Raw genomic sequence first — 22,403 nt, forward strand, 5'->3', positions numbered from 1 at the left:
AAGAATAAACAAAAATAATTTATCCATATATGACCCAAAATGGGTGAATGAATGAATAAACGAGTAAATTATTAAATGAAAAATGTAAATATATTGTTTAGCAAATGAATCCGTAAGTGACTTAAGGTAGGCGAACACCCTAAATATTCTTTTTTTCAATATTCAATGCATCTTTTTAAAACTTAATGCAAATAGAAAATATGGCACAAATAACACATTTCGACTACTTATTTGTTGAAAAAAAATCAATAGGTTTTTTTTTTTAATAAAAAATACATATTTTCAGCAAAAAAAAAAATTCCCTCAACATTTCCAGTGCATTTACTATTCATTATTTTTAAAACTTTTTGTGTGTATCTCTTTGTGAGATACCAGAGAGTGATATTACTCTCCAATTTGGAAATAATTAACTAAAAACAGGTTTTTTATGGGTAAATGTTTGAAAATTTCCCCCGAAAACGCGTTTTTTGCCGTCTAAGTTTAATTGATCATTATTTCAAAACCATATATTGCATGCACATTGACTTTTTTGAGCTTTATATCACAGTAATGTGTTCAATTACCATGTTTGCAAAGTTTCAAATCTTTAGAGTCAATACTTTTATCGCTAGAGCTGTTCGCGTAATAAAAAACTTGAAAACATGGTTATGAGAAAATCAAGTAAGAAAAAATAAATTTCAGTTTTAAGCAGTGCAATTGAGTATAGTAAATTTCTTCTCGTTTTCTCAATAATTCACCGATTTAAAAAAAAAATTGCGGATTTAAAAAGAAAAACACGGGGCTCTCTGAATTTCTCAAAAACGATTTTGTTCGAAAATTAGAGGGTTTGCTTACCTAAACAAATGATTGAATAAATAAACGATATGAAGTACGTATTTAACTTTGCCTCCATTCACTTGACTAATTGCTAAAAGTATTAAAATTGAAAAAAGCTTAATATTAAATAAATAAATAATATATCGAATATTAGTAGATTTCAATTAACATTTAAAATGTTAATAACATGAGTTTATTATTTTATAATGGTAGCAAATAATTTTAGAAAATTGCCTGTATAATCATAAGCTATAATGTTCAGAGATACTTTTGTGCCTGAAATAGAATACATGTGTTACTGCAGGGTGAAAATATTAACAGATAGACGGCACTTAACTTAGTGTGCATATTTTACCATTTCACTTGGTCCCGCTATTACACTTTCCCCCACATTCCCTTACATTTGAGTTCGGATTTACAAGGTGTCAGTCTGTGTAAAACAGTGGAGAAGAAAATTTTCAAGGATCAATACACAGCAGGAAACTTATTCGCATGCTGGAAGCAACGCGTACTTGATTATTTTTACTTAACTCATTTTTAAATGAAAATTAGTAAAAACTGTATACTATACAGTCGTTTTAAGATCCTAAGGTGCAGAAAGTAGTTCACTGTTTAGTTTGCTCGGACGGGATTGCTTAATTCGTGCTAAAACTTTCATTTCATCCTGACGAAGTGATTATCAGTCAGGTGCTAAAGTTAAAGCACAAAATTTATTTTAAAAAACTGGAATGCAAATCTTAAGTTAGTACTAGTCCCGTACTAATTTATATTACCTACTGTGTATGAAAATAACTTTGCGAGTGTACAGAGAGGGAGAAAAAGAAATAAATAGGGAGAGAAAGAATCGAGTTGTGTTTTACAACTGATCTCATTTAGACATATGCTCTAATAGTATTTATTTTATTTATTTTTTTTTTATTTTAAACCAATGATACCTTCGTACCTGCCATTTCTAGCTTAACCGGTGAAGGGTACCATGGTGGTTGAGGGGGAGGGAAAGAAACTGAAAGCTCTAATAGTATTGTAAAACAAGGCGGAAAGAAAATTATACTTAAAAAAAAATCACAATGAATTCATGAGCAATGAGTTTGATAAAGACGAGCTGACGTTGCCATAAAGTTAAGTGATAAAACAATTTCATAACGATGTACAAAACGTGACATATTCAGTATCATATCAAAACAATATCCCAAAAGAAAGCAATGGAAAAGCAATACATATACCCAACTTCTACAAATCGTATGCATTCTTATTTGCTACAAAATATAAATATCACGAATACTTAGCTTCCGAAAGAAATTGGTTATGAGAAATCTTCTCTTTTGGAAAGAACAAAAGTTTTAATAATTCATCCTTTCCAATAAATAAGCCTCGGTTTCTTAACTTAAAGAACAGTCCTTCTGCATCAGAAGTTCACAATACCCTTTTTCATAAGCTTCATCTATTTCGATCATCCTAAAACAAATCCATTTATTGAAAAAAAAAAAAAAAAGGAAAGGAAGTGAAACAATCCAGAAAAATATTTGAGAGGTGGAAGGTACATTCCAAAAATTATGTGAGCGCGGCATAGCATGAAGACTTCGAATAGCTGGCTTGTGATATAAAGGAAAACCTTGCAAAAGAGGGCTAGAGTGAGAGAAAATTTTTGAGTCCCTTATCCTATTAATAAAAGTAAAAATCCCCGTTATTCACTTCTCGGGGAGCAAGTGTGAAACCTGGTTTCCATAGCAACTGCTGAAGTCTCGCACAAGAACCTTGACACAGCAACGGACGGACACTGAAGCTAAAAATAGTTTCCCCTCAGAGCAACGCGTAACTCCCCTCTTTAATAAAGGGTGAAGTATAAGACCTCTCCCGATTTGGTGGGATGATTGGCGATAAACCGAGTAATTAAATCAAACCTTAAGAAGAACAAATGGTTATTATACTCCTGATACGAAAGAAACTCCAGAATGACAGAAAGTTTACTCCTAGAAAGGCAAAAACTTCAACTGAACATAGGGGAGACAGGAGATACAGTGAAACCTGTGTATAACGATATTGTCTATAACGATAACCTGTCTATAACATTTTTTTTGGCCCCAGCAAAATGGCAGCATGAGTAATCAAACTGTCTATAACGATAACCTTTCTATTACGATTTTTTTTTTGGTCCCAACAGTATCATTGCAGACAGATTTTACTGTAGTTGACCCAGGGTTTTAAATACATGTCAAACATTTATAATTTGCACCTGCTTATTATTTATTCAGTAAAAAAAGTGTTCGTGTAAAATTAGATAAGGAAATTTAAAAAATAGCAATAAATATTAAGTTAATACACTTATTCACAAAACATACATTCATCCAAAGGAAACGAGCTGCATTCACGAATTTTAATACTTATGTGGTCTATAAGGAGATAAGCAAATGATTACAAGTTCGGAATAGAATATCGGTTAATAGGGAATTTATTAAACGACAAAAGTTATAAAACCGTAAGTAGTATACCCTCCTCTGGCAGCTATGCAAACCAAAACACCTATGACCCTTCCTGAAGATCATGACGTGATCTTTGCAGTTGGACCCATAATTAACCAATATACTATTCTGGGATGGTTGCACATGCGTAGCAAGCATAACCCAAATGTGCTCTATTAGCGAGAGGTCTAATGATCTAGAAGGACATGGAAGTATATTTTTCCTTAAACACAGCATCGGGAGAGTCGAGTAATATGTAGACGTGCGTTAAGTTGCGTTTGAACGCTTTGATAGTGTAGGCAGTACTACCGGATGAAAATCGTTCCTACAATACCTGGAAGGGGGACTGGAGGTCTTCGTTTGATCAAACAAATCGTTCCCCACACTGTCACAACTTGCGTAATTGCCGTATGCCGCTCGATAACAAAGGCCGGATCGGACTACTGGCCTGGGGTCGAACTTCGACTCGCTGATATTACTAGCCTTTGTTTTCTCTGGTTTTAAGTAAAAATGAATTTTTTTTTTATTTTTTTGTTTCCAACGTTTTGGTTCCATTCCCAATACCTAGAAACTTATCAACTAAAATTGTCAAGATAATGATAATAGGATATTTAACTAACAGCTCTGACAAAGGAAAACTATGATGCGGAGAATTGAAACATAAACCTAAAAATTTAGAGTACAGTCAAGTTCTGACTTACGCGAGGGATAAGTTCCAGGACTCCTCGCGTAGGTCGAAATTTTGCATTGTGGAAAAATATAAGCATACAAATCTTTTAAAGTATACCAAATACTTATAAACATTCCTCAAACTGATTTTAAGCATTCCTTAACCATACACTACAGTTTCTTGCACAAAGAAATAAACTTTTACTGTATTTAAAAAATAAAAAAACTGTAATTTAACATGAAATACTTAAGATGAACAAAATGAATGACCAATGGTAATGAAAGACGTAAAATTAAAATGAATTTTAGCGTTTTTGTATATTTTTTTTTTATCAGAAACTTTCTTTTTCTTCCCATCTTTACAAACTGTAGATGAAAGTGACACTAAAGTGCTTTATCTTTCCACAACTTTTATATTTATCACTAGCCTGCGTGCCCGGCGTTGCACGGGCTACTTAAAAAATGAAAGAGCTGTTCAATTGATGTTTTTTTATTATTCTGACATCAGTTTCTAAAGCGCTAAGGAGTAAATAATTACGCGTAATGCAAGGTTTGCAAAACACCAGTAGAGCATATTTTTGGCAAAAACCTCTTTAACGTTAATCATATTTATCAATAATACAAGTTATGAGCATTTTCAATTAGCACAAAAGTTGAAAATATATGCATTCTCAACTATAATATGTGCTCACTTTAAACTGAATTAAATCTGATAGAATATATCTGAAATATTTATGTACAATTACAATCAGCTTTTTACATAAAATGACACACACTTTTTTATTGATTACGTGGAACAAAAGCACCAAGACTTATTAAATATCAATAAGCATTAATTTAATATCAAGCCATCAGATTCCAATTAAGCTTTAGTTAAAATCCTTAAAAACAATATTTTTTGTTCAACTCGGTTTCGCTTAAAGAAATCCAAACAATCTTAATTTAACGTGTTCTTTAAACGATACAAACTGTATTGCAAAAATTGAAACAGGAAGGAAAAAGAGATTTATTATAATTCGAAAACTCACCCATGTGACGGGAAAAAGTTCAACAAAATAAACATAATTAGTCGCACATCCTAAATGTATCCAAATATGAGGTCAGTGAATGATAAACTTACACTTCAATCAATAAACATTACTAAAGAAACATTTTTCATATGCTGAAAAGAGTTAAGAACGTTGAATGTGAAAAAATAAGAAAGGACAGACGATAAATGTCCGAATAGAGCAACCAATTTTAAACTAATTAAAAATGAAATTCTAGATGGAAACGTTGTTTTAAGATTTGGACAGCAGCCAAAAAAATCTCTTTTGACACAATTATTAGAATTTTATTTGCTCACCCATATGCAAAATGGCAACAGGAAAGAAATAAAAAATTCCTGAATAGCGTTATGTTAATTAACGTTTTAATTAATATCTCCGCTAATTAAAGTCGTACAATTATGAGATTGGTCCTATTGTTTTCTTTGGAAAATTTCGAATTGATCGATATCTCGTTTGACTCCCGATTCGCAGTGGTTCTCGAGAAGACCGATCTTCAGACAGACAGACAGACGGACGCGAACAGATTTTAATATTATAGTGGATGAAAAAAATAAATAAATGCAAGATGCGGAGTGGTTATTTGATGCACTCGACTAGTTGGGTGTGGGAACTTTGACTGTTAGTGATGCTGAAAGGGATGCAATAATATTCACGAAATCAATATTTAGTCGCCAATGACGAGGCTGATACTTCTTTCCAAAAAAATTCATGCTGTGGGCGAAAAATTCGCGTTAGCTCTAAAATTCGTCACTCGTGAAAAATTCGCGTTGTAGCCATTTTACGTAAGTCGAATCGCGTTGTAGCGGGAGTCGACTGTATTTAATGTAACTCATATTTGTCTGCATGTGGAGAAAAGAGAGGAGTTTTTTACTCGCCGGGTTTTGTGTGCAAGTCGTAAAATTTAGTTCCTTGGAAGCTGAAGTTTTTAAGCGGATACCTTCATTTTATGAATGGAAGTCCCGCCAACACGCTCTGGGCATGTTCTTTGATTGTCACATTACATGATGTTTTACGCCGAATGCTTGCATTTAAAAACCTTCAGGAAAGATAATGCCGTCCTTTCATTTTTCCAAAAAGAACGAATAAAGTTTTTATTTTGCTCTAAATTGGTTAAATGTTTTGTTTCGACATGGAATACCGACAAACTGAGAATGTTATCAGATAAATAATTTAATTTTTCAATACCTGAAAGCATACTAATCTCCCCTCATAACTTTATAATAAACAAATGTATGAAAATTCGTGGAAAGTCTATATAAATTCTAGTAAAAACTCGACGATATTGCATTAAAATGTGCTTCTAATTTGTGAATTTATGTTTGCACGGAATTTCTAAATTGCGTTTAAACATTTTTTTTACGATTAGTTAATTATCTTATTAAGTTCTTGTTGACTCCAAATATGAACGATTTCGAGAAGTTCTCTTACCCTGTTTTTATTTTGACAGAATCCAACAAGATATTGCACATTATTTTTTTATATATATAGATTTAAGAGGCCTGGATTAGAAAAGGAGTAAAAGCTTCATGTTACGAAACAAAACTATCAATACTCAACTATTTATTTTGAAGATTTTTAATTTTTTCAGCTGAATTTTTACATAAATATGTATTAATTCTTTTTTACTGGATTATTCCAATGTGGTAGGAAGTATACTGTTGAAATGAATACCAATACACAATATGTACTTCGATCCGTGACATTGTAGTTCACCTTAGAATGTTTCCTTTACCAACCGAATATCGATAGAAAATAAAATTCTCCTTTGAACCTATAAATGCAGTATAATTCACTAGAGTTGGTTAGACTAGAGCCGGACGTAGACACAGGTTTGCAATACGTTAATGCCGTCATTACTTGCCTTATAGGTTGTTGCAATGATTAAACCGCTCATAGCGTTTTACCTTATGTCATTGCACTTTTTTCATTTTACGTCATTTCACCTGTTGCACTTTACGTCAATGAACATGTTCGGATTTAATTAATCGCCCTTTAGGTCTAGCTGCGCGAACGTAACTTTTATAGTTGCAGTCCAGGACATACAATGAGCAAGTTATCGACAACAAGAAGGTGTGTCGATTCTTTTAGTTTATTATAAAGAACATATATATTTGACGCACCGAATTTAGTGCTTTTACTGAGAAAGTTACTAGTGCTTTTGCCTGTTTTTTTTATATTTCCCACGCATTCGGGAAAAAATTCGGAACAGTTCGCAATTGATGTTTTAAAGAATTATCTGTGCATGCACTTGGACACTTTAAAAAATAATTGCATCTGGCAGAATTATTTCCAGTAAAATCGATTGAAAATGTGCCATTAAGTTTACCCGTAAAAAAAATATATATATATATATATATATAATATATATGGTATCGGAATTGCTAAATATATTAAAATGAGAAAATAACGAATATGTTCTTAAATATGAAACAAAGGAGTGCATTTCAAAATGTGATACGGTAGAAGCAAGTTTTAAGATGTGACTCAAATTTTATGATTATGAAAATTGACCGAAATGAAAATTCCAGGTTTGAATTCAGTTGATTCTTCTACGGGATCGAGGCGATTGGGCGATCGCCGAGAAGACCTGAGTAATCTAGGTTCAAGATCCGGTAAGTCTTCCAGTTTGTACCAGTAGAAAAGCCACAAGCATTTCTATAGAGTCATGCAATGGTAACATTGCTGTAGTAAGACAGCATTCAGCGCTTAGTCCTCTGCTTTTGGGCAATGTACCAGAAGTTAGATTTGCTACTGATGGTACTTTCCTACATGTTTTGCTTCTCTTAGGTCAGTACATTTCTCGCCGTTGTTCTAGCACGCTTCTTTCTTTGTGTTGTTGCAACTCCATTTCAATCTGTTTTGCTTATCCATTTTTAGGTATTTTTAGATCCTTTCCTTTGCTTTGTTGACCCTCTCCTACTTTGTAGCGTTGTTTCAATTCTCTTAGTTTTACAATGTGTTTGATGAAACTATCCATTTAAAGATCTATTCTATGCACTTTGTCCAGCGTTGTTTCATACTACGTTGTAATTTTAAGTCACCTTTGTATCACCTCCACGTGCACAAACTTAGTTTCTAACTTTCTAAAACAAAGATTCTTCTTTTCTTATAATATTTTTCTTTCAAAACTCTCGGACCATTACGAAATGTTGAATAACTACCACAAATGTTCTTATGAAAACGTGTTCTATAAATGCATTTGTAACAGTATTGCCATGTGAAACATAATACAAACATGTTAAGTAGGACTGCTTAAAAATGTTAAAAAGTTTCAGAAATAAATTCGACATCAAAATGTTTTAGGTTCCTTCCCTCCCTCTTCCCTTCAATTTCATGCAATACAGCAGGTATAATTAAATTACCGAAGCATCTCATCTCCTTCTTAACGCAATTTTTTTCTACAAAAAATAAATACTTGATAGCTGATATAGAATCTTTTAAGTGAAGGTTTTGCTAACAATCTGTTTGTAAAAACAATTTGTATTTTTGAGCCACTTATTAAGTTTTATACATCAATTATTACAAGAAATAAACATAACATAGTTGGTAGTTATGACTATTGTGAGACAAGTGCAAAATTACAATAAATCAATAGTCAAAAGACGAAAGTAAAATAAGAAATAACAACGTCGCAGTTATCAGCACAAATTGCAAATTACTGCAGACATAAGGGATTACAAAGCCTTTTTCAATGCAAAAAAATGAGCTTGTGGATAAAAAGGCATCCGACGAAATCAACAATTTGTGCTTTTTGACGTTGTTATTTTTTATTCTATTTTTTTTTACAAATGTATTTATTTGACAAAAGATTCAAAAATAATAACAAAAATTTATTTTAATAACTATCAAATATAATGAAGTTCTAACTGCTGGTAGCAATTGTCACAAACTGTTTAAAAATGTTAGTACAACGAAGTTGAGATTGTGTTTCTGTGATATTCTTGCACAAGATTAACTAGTTCAGTATTTTAAACAAAACCCCTTCTAGTAGGAAGAGGTTGCCCGTTCAAATAGGAAGAAATTTTCTATTAGCAAATTGTTTTCTGATGTATATTTTGCTAGTTTTGAGTAGTGGTACACTCTTCGTTATAAACATTTCATAACTGCAGCCGCTAAAACCGTCGTGATATACTTTAAAATAACTTTTCCTCTAAATTCAGTAATTTTTTGAATTGTGCCTTCCAATATATGGATGAGATTCTGTTGAAAATTGCGTTAAATAAAACAGACATTGCAACCTCAAATGCACAAATATTAATGTAAACATATTGTTACGTATGTAGATTGAATTGATGTCCAGGAAATCGTATATTATAAGTTATACACATTTCAGAACAAGTTAATCTCAAATATGACTTTTTAATTTAGCTGAAAACGTCTTTAGTGACTTCAAGCAAATACGGATCAGTTAAACATTAGCTATTGTTACATTCCCAAAATGTAAGTTAAATAAAACTTACTGTATAAAATATACTGTATATACTATATAAAATAATATGAGGCAGTTAGAAGCAAAGGGATGTAACTGGACATTTTCAAGTTTTGAATAAAACGCGTTTAAAGATAATGTCCTAGGTAGACTTTCATTTATGTTTTTTTTTTCTAAATCATACTATACAGCAGCACCTACCAGGGCTCTTGTCCCGAGAGAGAGGAGAGGTTCACCTACCGAATGTACTGGTTATATCCAAATTTTTAATTTTGCCACTTACATCCCTTTGCTTCTCACTGACTCATACAGGCTTATCACAAAGAGGCAGTTCCTATTACGCTGTATCGCAGCAATAACGCAAGAAAATAAAGGTTTGCATTTCAGCAATGCATTATTTTCACTTCAAACACGTGGATATATTTCTTGAGTAACCGACACATTCCACATAAGCCTATTTGAATCATTTTGGACACCGAAGTAGGCAGTGGCCTACTTCCTAAATATTTAAAATATCTCTACACAATAAACATACACAGCATCATTTTCGTTTCAATTTTTAAGTCCTCCATTTTTTCTTTTCTAAAGATGAAGTGCACTTCGCCCCATACTCTGCACCTCGCCTGATATTTCATCCTACCCCATGCCATATTACATATCTCAGGGTTACTTATTTTTATTCAAAAAGACTGATTCTTTAAAAATAACGAATAATGCTAAATTGAATGCATTCAAAAGTTTTTCAATTTATGTAGTTTTAATAATGTAAAATGGTGATAAAATGGCTTTGTAAAAATGCGAGAAAGAGAACAGGTTTAAAAAGTCGTTTTGCAGATTTTCCACTTCAAAATAACTGCAGAGTATCTGACTATTAGCAAGTATTCTATTGTAAAATATAGTAAGAAACACATCGACCCTAAATTTAAAAATAAATACTGTTCGTTTTTGAATGATAGAGAATTGACCAATATATCAAAACCACCTAGGTTTAGCAGTCAGTAACTGAATTTCTGCGATGACGTCAAACAGTGTCGAAAGTAATTAAAGTGCAAGTAATTTTCAATTTTTCTCATAATATTTTCAATGTGTAACTTAATTGGACTAAATCCATTTGTAAATTTTATGAATTCGTCAGTTTGGCCATCAAAAGAGCTCTATCTCCAAGAAGAAAAACCATGATATGAGCGAAATATTCACATTTTGAAAACATGCAATTAGATTCAATCGTATCTTGCTAAGTTTTTCCGCTTCCCAAAGCAATCTTCGTTAATACAAAACGTCAAAGTTAGTTACTTTGTCTCCTTGGAAAGTCACGGCACACTGATACATATACATATAACTTCAATACTTCGGAAAACACAAAGAAAAGCAAACAAACCGTTAAGAATCTAGCTGTCAGACAGACTGGCGACATCGAAATACATCATCTGGAATGTGATGGCTCCAAAGACAGTAGACACAATAAAAATAAATCAAAACAAGACCTTTTTTAGTACAATTATGGTGAGGATCAAGTTGAAAAAGAAATGAATTACAGATGAAAGTAAGGTGTCGTATATTAAATTTCGTCTGAACTGTGTAAAGATTTTTTTTATATTTTTTCTACTAAGAAATTAAGAAAAGAAACTCAACAAAATGAAAGAAAGTGTCAAATATGTAAAAGATACGTTTCACTCAATTTGTGTAAATAATCCGTTTACTTTGTGATATAATGCATCCAAAAAGCAGGAAAAGAAAATTTTCTTATCTGCATAAATACTTTTTAAAAAAAAACTGATTCTGAAATACGCTTAACCCATTTACACAGTTTTGACGTTTAATGTACATATTTATATTTTATTCCCGGAACTTTAATGTTTTGCTTATCAATTTTATTTATTTGAATTGACGTAAACATTATCAATCATAATATATAATGTATCATTTTCCTACTTTTTTCATTTAAAAATACTGATTTATACGTGTTGAGTACAAATCATCATTTTTTAACATTTGGGCTGTTACTTTTGCAAGAAACGCTTTATTTTACTCTTGCAGAGTGTGGGTGTTGGTTTATTCCTATAGCATTTTTTATATTCTTTTCACTCTCCTTTTTTTCACTTTGGGCTAATAGGGTGACTCTCGTACCGGTCAAATTTCTTCCCCTGTCGTTTTCAACCCCGTCCGTAACAGCATATTTTACTATTGCACAGGATTGTCGATTTGTTTGAAAGACACATTAATATTTTCACTCTTCCTTTTCTCATTTAGGGTCTGTGAGGGCGGTTCTTGTACCAGTCAAACTTCTTCCCCTTTCATTTTCGACCTGTGGCATGGACGAAATCGCACCCGATACAAAATTCGTCATGTCGCCTATTTATTAAATTTAACCTGACATGTACGAAAATCTGGACAGACGTTTCTCTATTCCTATATAACTGCTTTTTCTTAAAAGATCTCAGAAAAAGGGTCTCTTATCACCCTTTTTTTTCTCACATATGAGATGCCAGAGCGATTCTGGAACTAGCCGAACTTCTTTTCATGTCATTTTCGACCAATCACGAGAACAAGAACACACAGTTCATTAACCTGATATCAAATTCGTTACTTCGCCCAGTCAAAATAATCGAATTTAATACGAGATATGCAAAAATCGGGCAGAATGTTACTATATTTCAATTATTAAATGTTTCCTCATAAACAGATCTCGGTAACATTTAGATCTCAGATTTTTTCATTTAGCGCAATTGTCTCTAAATTTTTCAATATGTTTCTGAACTCTATTAGTCAGAAGCCAATTTTCGTTGTAAAATATGCTATCTAAGTGTACATTATGTGTCGTTTTTGTTGCCTACTTTTTATCTGCTAAGTGTTGCGCTTTCACTTATTTCCCGAGCTTCGATTTTCATTTGAAAAGTAACTTCCAAATTTATGGATTAATTGTTATAACTGTTCTTTTTATGCTTTAAATTTGTTATAGTTTGCTGCTTGAAATTTATAATGAAAAGCATATCATAACGCATATTTATTTCTGTCTTTGCTTTGCATTATTTTTCTTAAATACGCAAAAATGTAAAATGTTTTAACTGCTCTTTTTATGATTTAATTTAGATATTATTTACTGTTTGAAATTTATTATGAAATGCATGATATAACGCATATTTATTTCAGTTTTTATTTCGCATTATTTTACTAAAGCATGCCAAAAAAAAAAAAAAAAACAATAATTACGACATAAGTAAACTGCAAATAATCAAGTGACAATTTCTTCAATGTTTGTTATGCTAAAACTGAGATGCGTCATCGGTTGATATATCTCTTGAACCAATCTCTTTCATTCATGTTCAAGTGCTGTTCAAGACATTTAAGTTGTTATGACTCTTTAAGGCATTTACGTTCAAGTATTAAATCTCAGCTTATTGCTCTAGTTCTTGCTGGTCTACACATTTTTTTAATTTTTTTTAATGAGTTTTACCTCTGTATTTGATTCTTGCCCAATGGTTTTTAAACATAATCACTTCAGAAGTATTCAGTGCTTACATGTGTAATTAACATGCATCCTATGTTATTAATTTTGTTAATCGATCAAAATTAATCGATCGAAATAAATAAATTTCATGTAGAATTTACTATTTCATCAAGTATCAGGCTTCCTGATTTGTGAACTGCTATGTAATTATAAAATAGCGCTCCAGAGGTTACAAGAGAACTATTTTCGAAAAGCATGGGAGAGAACCAAAACATTACGCAAAGATACATTAAACACATTTATTCTCAAATACTACAGGACGTGCAAAAAGTCCTTGTAGTTACCTTTTGTTTTACTTATATTATAGATTACTGGCTTAAGTTCGTAAACATTATTTCTTCTGTATTGTGAAATGAGAATGATGTACGAGGGCAAATCAAAAAGTCTTTGCGCCTATTTTTTAATCCAAAATATGGCTGAGAATACAAAACGAATATGTACATTCCCAGCAGTGACAGTTCCTTTAACCGTACCAGCCGTATCTGCTTTGTGCTCGGAAGAGCGGAGCTGCTATCAGTCATTTAAGATAACGGTCGTTTTTCAGACGTCCACAGCTTATGAGCAGCGAGGTGTTATTCTTTTTCAAACGCCTCTTGTGTCTCTTCAAGTGAGTCTCGAAGAGAGACACTTTTTCCCGTGCGTGGGGAGCATTTCCCTGCGAATTGCTATTTGCATTTGTCCCTTGCTCCATAGAAAACGAATAACACTTCGCTGCTCATAAGCTCTGGACGTCTGAAGAACGACCGTCATCTTATAATGACTGATAGCAGCTCCGCTCTTCCGAGCAAAAAGCAGATACGGCTGGTGCGGTTAAAGGAACTCTCACTGCTGGGAATATAAATGTTCGTTTTGTATTCCCAGCTATATTTTGGCTTAAAAAAATTGGCGCAAAGATTTTTTGATTAACCCTCGTACCAGTATTGATTATAGCGTTTTTACGTTACTAGGTATCAGCAATGCCAACTAGTTTTTCATTAAAAATGTTTAAAAAATAGCATTAAATTTTTTGTCACAAATGTCATCGGTCAGTGAAACGGCCTACTTAAACGCGCAAAATATGGATTTTAATGAAAACGTTCTGTCTGATTATGTTTTAATGCTTTCAGAAATATTACGAATTAGTTCAGCTTCATATTAAAAAATAGCCTTGCTTTATGCCAAAACGTCCACTTTTGTGGAGAAGTCAAAGGGATTATCATAGCAAAATAAAATCTAATTGAGGGTCATTCCATAGAAATGTCAACCTCAGAAATTTTTTCCCACAAAGCCCTAATTGTAACCTTACATTTCATTCAGCATACTTTCTAGTACCTAAATCCATTAACAGTTTGCCAATATTTCATTCGGTGTTTTTTTCTGGCTCTAAAAGTGCGAGGTAGTAGAAAAGGTTTACCATACGCAAAAAACGTGCGTCTAAGTTTTCTTGTGTAATGTAAACATTTTTGCAAATTTATAAAAGAAATATGTTTACTCTAAAAGATGAGATGTTGGCCCAATAAAATTGACCGTTCTTTTTGCATACATAATAAGATAAGTATTTTAATTAGTTTGGTTATTTCACTGAAAATATTTACGTTACGTTAGTCACGAAAATGTACTATTTTCTGCTTAAAAATTAAGCCAGATGATTGAATCAAATAGCATTTTTTATTTTTTTACATCTGTGTCATATCTAATTAAAAAGTGCAAAATATTTATTTTAGTATCAGTAGATATAAAATAATTAGTGTGACTAACGTAACATTTGAGCTGTGACTAACCAAACAGTTTGCATGTGACTAACGTAACATTTTTAAAATGACTGCTAATATTTAAAATTTATTTAATTTAATGTTCATTTTCATGAAAAATTTTGAATAAATAGGCATTCTATACAGATTAAAAATATTTAGGGTGAAAAATACCGGTAATATTACATTGTAGACCTTCTGTCTACTTGAAAAAATACTGTTTTAAAGGTCATTCAAAAGATACTTCCAATTTAAAGAATTATTATTAAAAAAAAGTGAGTAAAGCAAAATGAGTACTCTGCTGAATGTGCATTCAACACAAGAATCCAAACTAAGGAATTAAGAAAATAGAAAGACAGTCTCAACAAAGAAGAACTTCTCTATTTTTTAGAAAATACATCTCCACCTATTATTAAAATAAATTAATGGCAGCTCGTTGGAAAACATTTGAAGATGTTACATGATACAGTGACAATAAGCACTGCTGCAGCATATTTCAGAAAATGCATGAATGATCATTTAGAAATTTAAACATTTGCGGTGTTATCTGGAATTAAAATGCATTCTGCAAAAATGTTCGAATATTTTTTTTTTTTTCAATATTACATTTTATTCAGGATGCACAATAGGGTGAAGTGAAAAAAATAAATTTTTGAATTTTGAAACGCCTGGGGTCTAAAAAGTTGCCTTTTAACAGCAATAGGTAACCCTTAAAATTTTAGCTTCCTAGGATATTATCTTTAGGTTCCAAATCGCCCCAAAAAAGTCCAGAAGTGCAAAAAATCGACCTTTTTTACGAGTTTTAAAATGCATGATTTTGAAAATGCTTGGAGGTGTAAATGTTAGCTCTAGGTATCATTAATATATCCTAGAAGTTTCAGTTCAAAGAGTAATTTCTTTAAATTTTCCAAAAGTCGCAAAATAAACAGAAAATCTACTTTTTGCTTCCATTTTCACACGATCTTGTAAAACAAAAAGAGGTTAAGTGCATAAAATATAAGAATTTTAAACGCAGAGTCTAAGCTTATTCATCCAGTTATATGTTTAGTTTCCTATTTAGATAGTTTATTACATTACATTTAAGAACTTTTGTGAAATATCATTATTGTAGTGTTTAATACAATAAAATGGTACAGTAAAATTATCAAGCACCCAGCAAGATCAAATATTTTTTGTTACTCGTAACAAGTTTTCAAATTTTAAAATTCCGTAAATCCTTTTTACCGAATATTCCTTAACGCGAGTCCGAATTAAGTCGACTCAACTTGCAAACAAGGCCACCTTTTTTTTAGGATGGAGTGCAAAAAGGGAATTTCCGAATTTCGACATGAACAAGTTATTTTTTTTCCAGTACAAAAGAGCAAGTACAAAAGAGCAAAAAAAAAAAAAAAACAAACATTATTTTACAACTCCTTTCAAATGTCATCATACTCTGATACAAGAATCATACTCAAAATACAGTGCGGACAACAACTCTCGCGGAGAAACTGAAGTTATGCAGTATAAAACTTTATTAATTTCTTAACATCTAATGAGCAGCCACTTGACAAATTGGTGTTCTTGGTTGCAACGGTACCAACACCAATACTGGTGTTACAAGAGATATCATTCGTCGTCTAGAGTTGAAACTAAACAAACCTAAGCAGTGGTTGATTTTGTCTGCTGTATGCAAATGAACTTCCACTGATTGAGACAGTTAATGCAACATTTTAAGGGAACAACGAAATGGCCCGCACGTCGTTTTAGTAATTACTAGAAAAACTATCCACACCTGCGAAAATCTTACCTTTGGTAAAATTTAAAAATATATATTCTTCGTGAATGTCCCTTCAACCAAGATTGGAGATTGCTCACTGAGCAATGTAAGCTGTGTACACAGCGCGACCACATTTTCACTCTGATACTCTGAAAAGTATAACTTTTAAAGACGGGCAAGCAAGTTAATAGCAAGATTTTTTGAGTAATCTCCAGACTAAACAGCTTGTCAAATTGTATACGAATACGTTGTTGATGTGAGCTAAGATTTGTATCAGCCGAAGTTTAAGAGGAATCTTTTAAGATATATATTTTTAAACTTCACTTGTTGGCATTTTGTTGTTCCCTAAAAATGTTGCATTAAATGTCTTAATGAATTGAAGTTCATTTGCATACAGCAGACAAAATCAACCACTGCACGACGAATGACACTTCTTGTAACGCCAGTATTGGTGTTGGTACAGTTGCAACCAAGAACACCAATATGTCAAGTGGCTGCTCATTAGATGTTAAGAAATTAATGAAGTTGTGCTAAATAATTACAGTTTCTCCGCGAGAGCTGTTGTATGCACTGTGTATTTTGAGTCTGGTTCTTGTATCAGAGTATGATGATATTCGACAGAAGTAGTAAAATAATATTTTTTGTTCTTTTGTACTTGCGAAGAAAATACCTTGTACGTTTCGAAAATCAGAAATTCCTTTTTTTTTACTCTATCCTAAAAAGAAGGTGGCCCAGTTGGCAAGTTGAATAATTCGGACTCGCTGGACTCGCGTTACGGAAAATAAGGTAAAAAGGATTTATGGATCTTTAAAATTTGAAATTTTTTTACTGGTAACAAAAAATATTTGTTCTTGTTGAGTGCTTGTTTATTTTACTTTACCATTATTGTATAAAACTACAAAAATGATATTTCACAATAGTTCTTAAATGTAATGTAATATACTATCGAAATAGTAAACTAGACATATAGCTAGATAAATAAGCTTAGACTCTTCGCTTAGCTCATTGATATTGCATGCACTTAACCTATTTCTGTTTTAGAAGATCATGTGAAAATGAAAGCAAAAAGTAGATTTTTTGTTTATTTTGCGATTTTTAGAAAATTTAAAGAAATTACTTTACTAAACTAAAACTCTTGGGAGATATTAATGATACTTTGTGTTAAGATTTATACCTCCAAGCATTTTCAAAATTATTCATTTCGTAAAAAAAGTTCAAAGCAGGTCGATATTTTTCACTTTTAGACTTCTTTGCGGCGATTTTGGAACCTAAAGATATTATCCTAAGAGGCTAAAATTTTAAGGGTTTCCTATTGATGCTCAAACACAACTTTTGAAACCCCAGGCGTTTCGAAATTCAAAAATTTATTTTTTTCACTCCACCCTATTGCACAACACTATTTGTTCGATGAATTAGTAAACCTTAAAAAATAATATGCCTTTGAAAAGTACTACGGAGTTTCTTATGACGATAACTAGTATATCGGCAGAATACTAGAATTTGGTGAAACTATCAACTTGTATATAGTTAACTTTTAAAAAGAGAGATATTTAAGATTTTATTAGCCCATAAATTATGTTATTCAGTTAGTAGAAGAAGTTTTTTTATTTTTCTTTTTTTTTCCCACATTCAAATTGAGTTAATTGAACTGAATCCTTCCATTCAATTTCTTACACTAATATAGAAAAAAAGAAAAAGAACCATTATGCAACATAAAAGAGGTTCTTAAAAGTGTAAGAGTAATATAAGAGCAAGAGATTACTAACAAAAAGTGTTTATATGCATTCATTGCTTGTTATTCGATGGTTACGTTAGTCACACAGTTTTTCGTAAAAATACCATTTGGACCAAAAAAGATTCATCTGTAATAAATATGTAGTATATTTTTTAAAATAGACAATTTACCTCTTACAAATATATCGGTCAATTTTAAATACCTGCATAACTTTCAAAAAAATTTGCCTCGTAACATAAGCAGTTTCTCAGGGTTGCAAAAATGTTACGTTACTTACGCTGCCTTTTTTGGTGAAAAAATACCTGCCAGCGCTTATTTTGCTTCAAATTCTTGGTAGAAATGAAAAATAGTCAATTACAGGAATGTATCTTAATTACACGATTTTTAAAAAAATTGAAAATAGAGCGGTCTCTGAGACCTCACGTCCAATGTTATGTCCGATTTTTTGTCTCCCCTGTCACGAGTTAAGGCAGAACTACGTGCAATACACCGACAGCTTTGTCTATACCGACTATGTCTGTTTTTCCAAAATGTTTGTAAAAGATATGAAAAGATCACCAAAATTATTTTCACAGTAACTGTGTACTTTAAAGATCTCTGAAAAATGTAAATCTGCTATTAATTATACCACTGAAGTCCATAACTAGTTACTTTTTTCTGGGTGCAAAAAAATAATATCTAAAACAATTCAAGTTTTTGAGACCTACGTATGTAATTATCATTTCACGTCTGTTTTAAGCTTAACTTAAGTTTCACCACTGTTTTTGATAGTTAAAAGCAGTTATAATCATTTTTAGTTAAATTCAATATAAAAGTACAAATTATTTTTGTACGATAATTTGTACTTTTATATTGAATTAATAGCAGATTTACATTAAGATCTCTGAAAAATGTAAATCTGCTATTAATTATACCACTGAAGTCCATAACTAGTTACTTTTTCTGGGTGCAAAAATATAATATGCAAAACAATTCAAGTTTTTGAGACCTACGTATGTAATTATCATTTCACATCTGTTTCAAGCTTAACTTAAGTTTCACCTCTGTTTTTGATAGTTAAAAGCAGTTATAACTATTTTTAGTTAAACTCAATATAAAAGTACAAATTATTTTTGTACGATAATTTGTAAATGCCTGCTCGCAAATAAGCACACCTTATGTAATAGTATTCTGAATCAAATCACATGAAACTGTTATTAGTAAAATTTTGATTACAACGGCGAACATGTTCTCATTTAAACACGCCTAAAATAGAAAATTTTGAAACTACAGTGAAAACTCCCTTAACGGACACTCCCGAATAACGGACACCTCTAATTAACGGACATTTTTGCAAGTCTTAGTCCCTCAATATAGGCCATTCCATGTAATTCACTCCGAATAACGGACACTCCGAATAACGGACAGTTATTTCACAAAAAAGTTCCCTTGCAATGGGAGCACTTCCGGTTTTTTTTTCTTTTCACAGAATATCTTAGTAACTGCTTGCCTTACAAAGCTTTTCATCCTCCACAACTGATATTCCACCCCCCCCCGTCATTTTCTTATCACTGTTTCTTGGAATTAAAAAGGGTGGTAATGGGCAGAGGCAGCGATTGGAGCTTAAAAGTTTGGGGCAGAAAAAAAAAGGAACTAAAAGACATGGTACTTTTTGCGGGCAGCAAAAATGAAAATAAAAAAATAAGTCATAATTTTGTTGCGGCTAGTTTTGAGAGTATTGAAGCATATAAGTGGAAACTGATGTCAGTCTAACAATTAACGTACGTCTTTCTTAAGATTATAATGAATTTTATACACACTAACTATTCAAAAGTTAAGATAAAAAAGAGGAAACTGGGCGTCGGCTTTATGGCGCCGTGGTTTCGTTGGGTTGTTTAATTTTTAGATATGAAAAAGATTTGCCCATATTCAAGGTCATATTGCCAACTGTCAATCATGCAATAGTGATACTCGAGATAAAATAAAAAAAAATAACCATAAAAGGTTTGCACTATTAGAGAATTTTCGAAAGCACTGAAATACAGTAAAGAATTGGAAAAACTTTTTCCTGAGCAAAGGGGACACTGACGGAATTGCTAAGGTAAATGATTTAAGGTAAATGATTTAGATTGATAAACAGGCTTGTAATGCAAAAAAGAGATGTGAAACTGTTTTAACTGATTACTTTAATTGATTAAATGCTTTTTAAGACAAGTGTGTGCTGTCAGTATACCTTTCTTAAGAAAAAACAGATAAATTACTCTTGACGTAAAATGTAGTAAACCTTTTGCAATTGTTTCGATTGTGTTCAACAAAGGGAACAACAGTCCATTTTGAAAAAAAAGTAAATTAAGTAGTTCCTCCTAATAGCGGACACCTCCCAATAACGGACAAAACTTCTAGTCCCTTAACTGTCCGCTATTCGGAGGTTTCACTGTAGTTGAATATGGTAAAATTTCTAACCTAAGAAAGTATACTATTTGTTACTAAGATTAGCCCTCTACTAATTTATTCCTGCCTAAAATGAAATGAAAATAAACTTTAACTAATGCACATGGTTAGTAAATATTATAATGTAAAGTTTCACGCTTATACATTGAAAAGAGTTTAATTAAGGTTCATGACAATAATAATAAAAATAATAATAAAAAAAAACTGGGAAAAAAAAACGAAAATGTATAAAGTACATTGTGCAGCGTAATACATATTAACATCTGGAAATTGCAATCAGAAGTATTTTCAGGAGCTTAAAAATATATAACATTGATTTCCCCATCACATGAAGTATTATAATAACTACGCTAGAGTTTTATAATTACAATTTTCTACCCTACCCAAATCGAAATTTCTTGCTGTGCCACTGGTAGATAGAATTCGGTCAAATCCAGCAAAACCGCGTTAAATGAGCCCCTTAGTCATTACTGATTGAGCACAAATGAAGGTTCAATCATCACAAGACGGAATCAAAATGAAATTCGATACAAATGCGTACAGAGTAAAAATGCATTCCTTCATTTAGATATTTTGCAGAAGTATTTTCATAAGGACTGCGAACTAAACACTTTGCCTACCTTTCATTAAAATTTTGCTAATTTCTTGGTACTGTTATGGAGAGTACAAGCCAGACATGCAGGAAAAATGTACAAAACAAGGAGAGGAATTGTTGGCGTCTGCTAGGCTGAGCGTCTTTAAAAGTTCAAAATAAAGACGACTAGCACTTCTTTTTACTTCAGGTAGGGATAAAAAGTGTTACTTATAATTAATGAAATTTAAACAAAATAGACTTTTACATATTTCAACGTTGATTTTAAATTACAGTGTGTTTCAGTTAAATGCTTCAGAACTCCAAAGAGGGATAGGATGCATCCTGGAGACTCGAAATCATATTGCAATGCGGGGTCGGAAATGCTTTCCCGACTCCATAAATTTGAGATATGCCTGGAGTATTCCTGACTGCTCGCGGTTCCATGCGCCGAAGATGTGAGGTGTGCATTGTAGCCGGTTGAAAAAACTTCTAACACTTGGACACATGTACCTTTGGCTTTTTTTACATGTATTATAAAAAAGGTTTTTCACTTACAGGTGGTCTCTCTTTTAATGGTGCTTCTTCGTACATCATCGCTTTAGGAAAACATTTCTGACTCCTCATTGCTGTATGATTTCGAGTCGTCAGGATGCACTCTACACCTCTTTGGAGTTCTGAAACGTTTAACTGAAACACCCGGTGTAGTATAACGCCAATTATTGTTGAAGTACATTCAAAATCGAAAAACAAAATAATAATAACGTACAAAAAGGACTCACTTCCTGAAACTATTCGGGGAATTTTTTGGTGATGTTAGTGGTGAGGTGTTGGGTACACATAATCCTAGCGTTTAGTTTCTTGTGAACTTCACAAAGTTCAGCAGTTTAAAGTTGAAATTTTTCCAATGTTTTTTTTTTTTTTGTATTTGTTTATGTAAACACAACTGAAGCAGATACGATTCTCAAACGATATCTATAAAGCCATATATGTAAACAATACAAAACCTTTGAATGAACACTCTGATTCTTCTGCTGTGTAATCAAAAATCCCACATCATAAGTTAAAGGCTAATTTCAGTTTAAAATATGTGGTATTGCTTGCCAATATAATAGCAAAACAAAGTGTTTCTTTTATGCAATTTATAATAAGGCATAATGCCAATTTTGCTGAGAGAAAAATTCTTTTACGCACATCTCTTAAAACGACAGCAGTACGAAGTATTCGAAATATCTTGGTATACCCAGGAAT

At 32.1% G+C, this 22,403-nt stretch overlaps 1 protein-coding gene across 1 annotated transcript in view; it reads left to right on the forward strand.

Annotated features, from left to right (window-relative positions):
* LOC129219366 (solute carrier family 4 member 11-like) overlaps nt 1-22,403 on the forward strand; it is a 718,088-nt gene that overhangs the window by 546,009 nt on the left and 149,676 nt on the right. Inside the window, exon 5 of the mRNA XM_054853742.1 lies at nt 7,522-7,605. Coding sequence (XP_054709717.1) covers nt 7,522-7,605 — 84 coding nt within the window. The remainder of the gene's footprint in view (nt 1-7,521; nt 7,606-22,403) is intronic.

The sequence above is a fragment of the Uloborus diversus genome, chromosome 3 (genome assembly GCF_026930045.1).
Source record: "Uloborus diversus isolate 005 chromosome 3, Udiv.v.3.1, whole genome shotgun sequence".
NCBI classification, from domain to species: Eukaryota; Metazoa; Arthropoda; class Arachnida; order Araneae; family Uloboridae; genus Uloborus; species Uloborus diversus.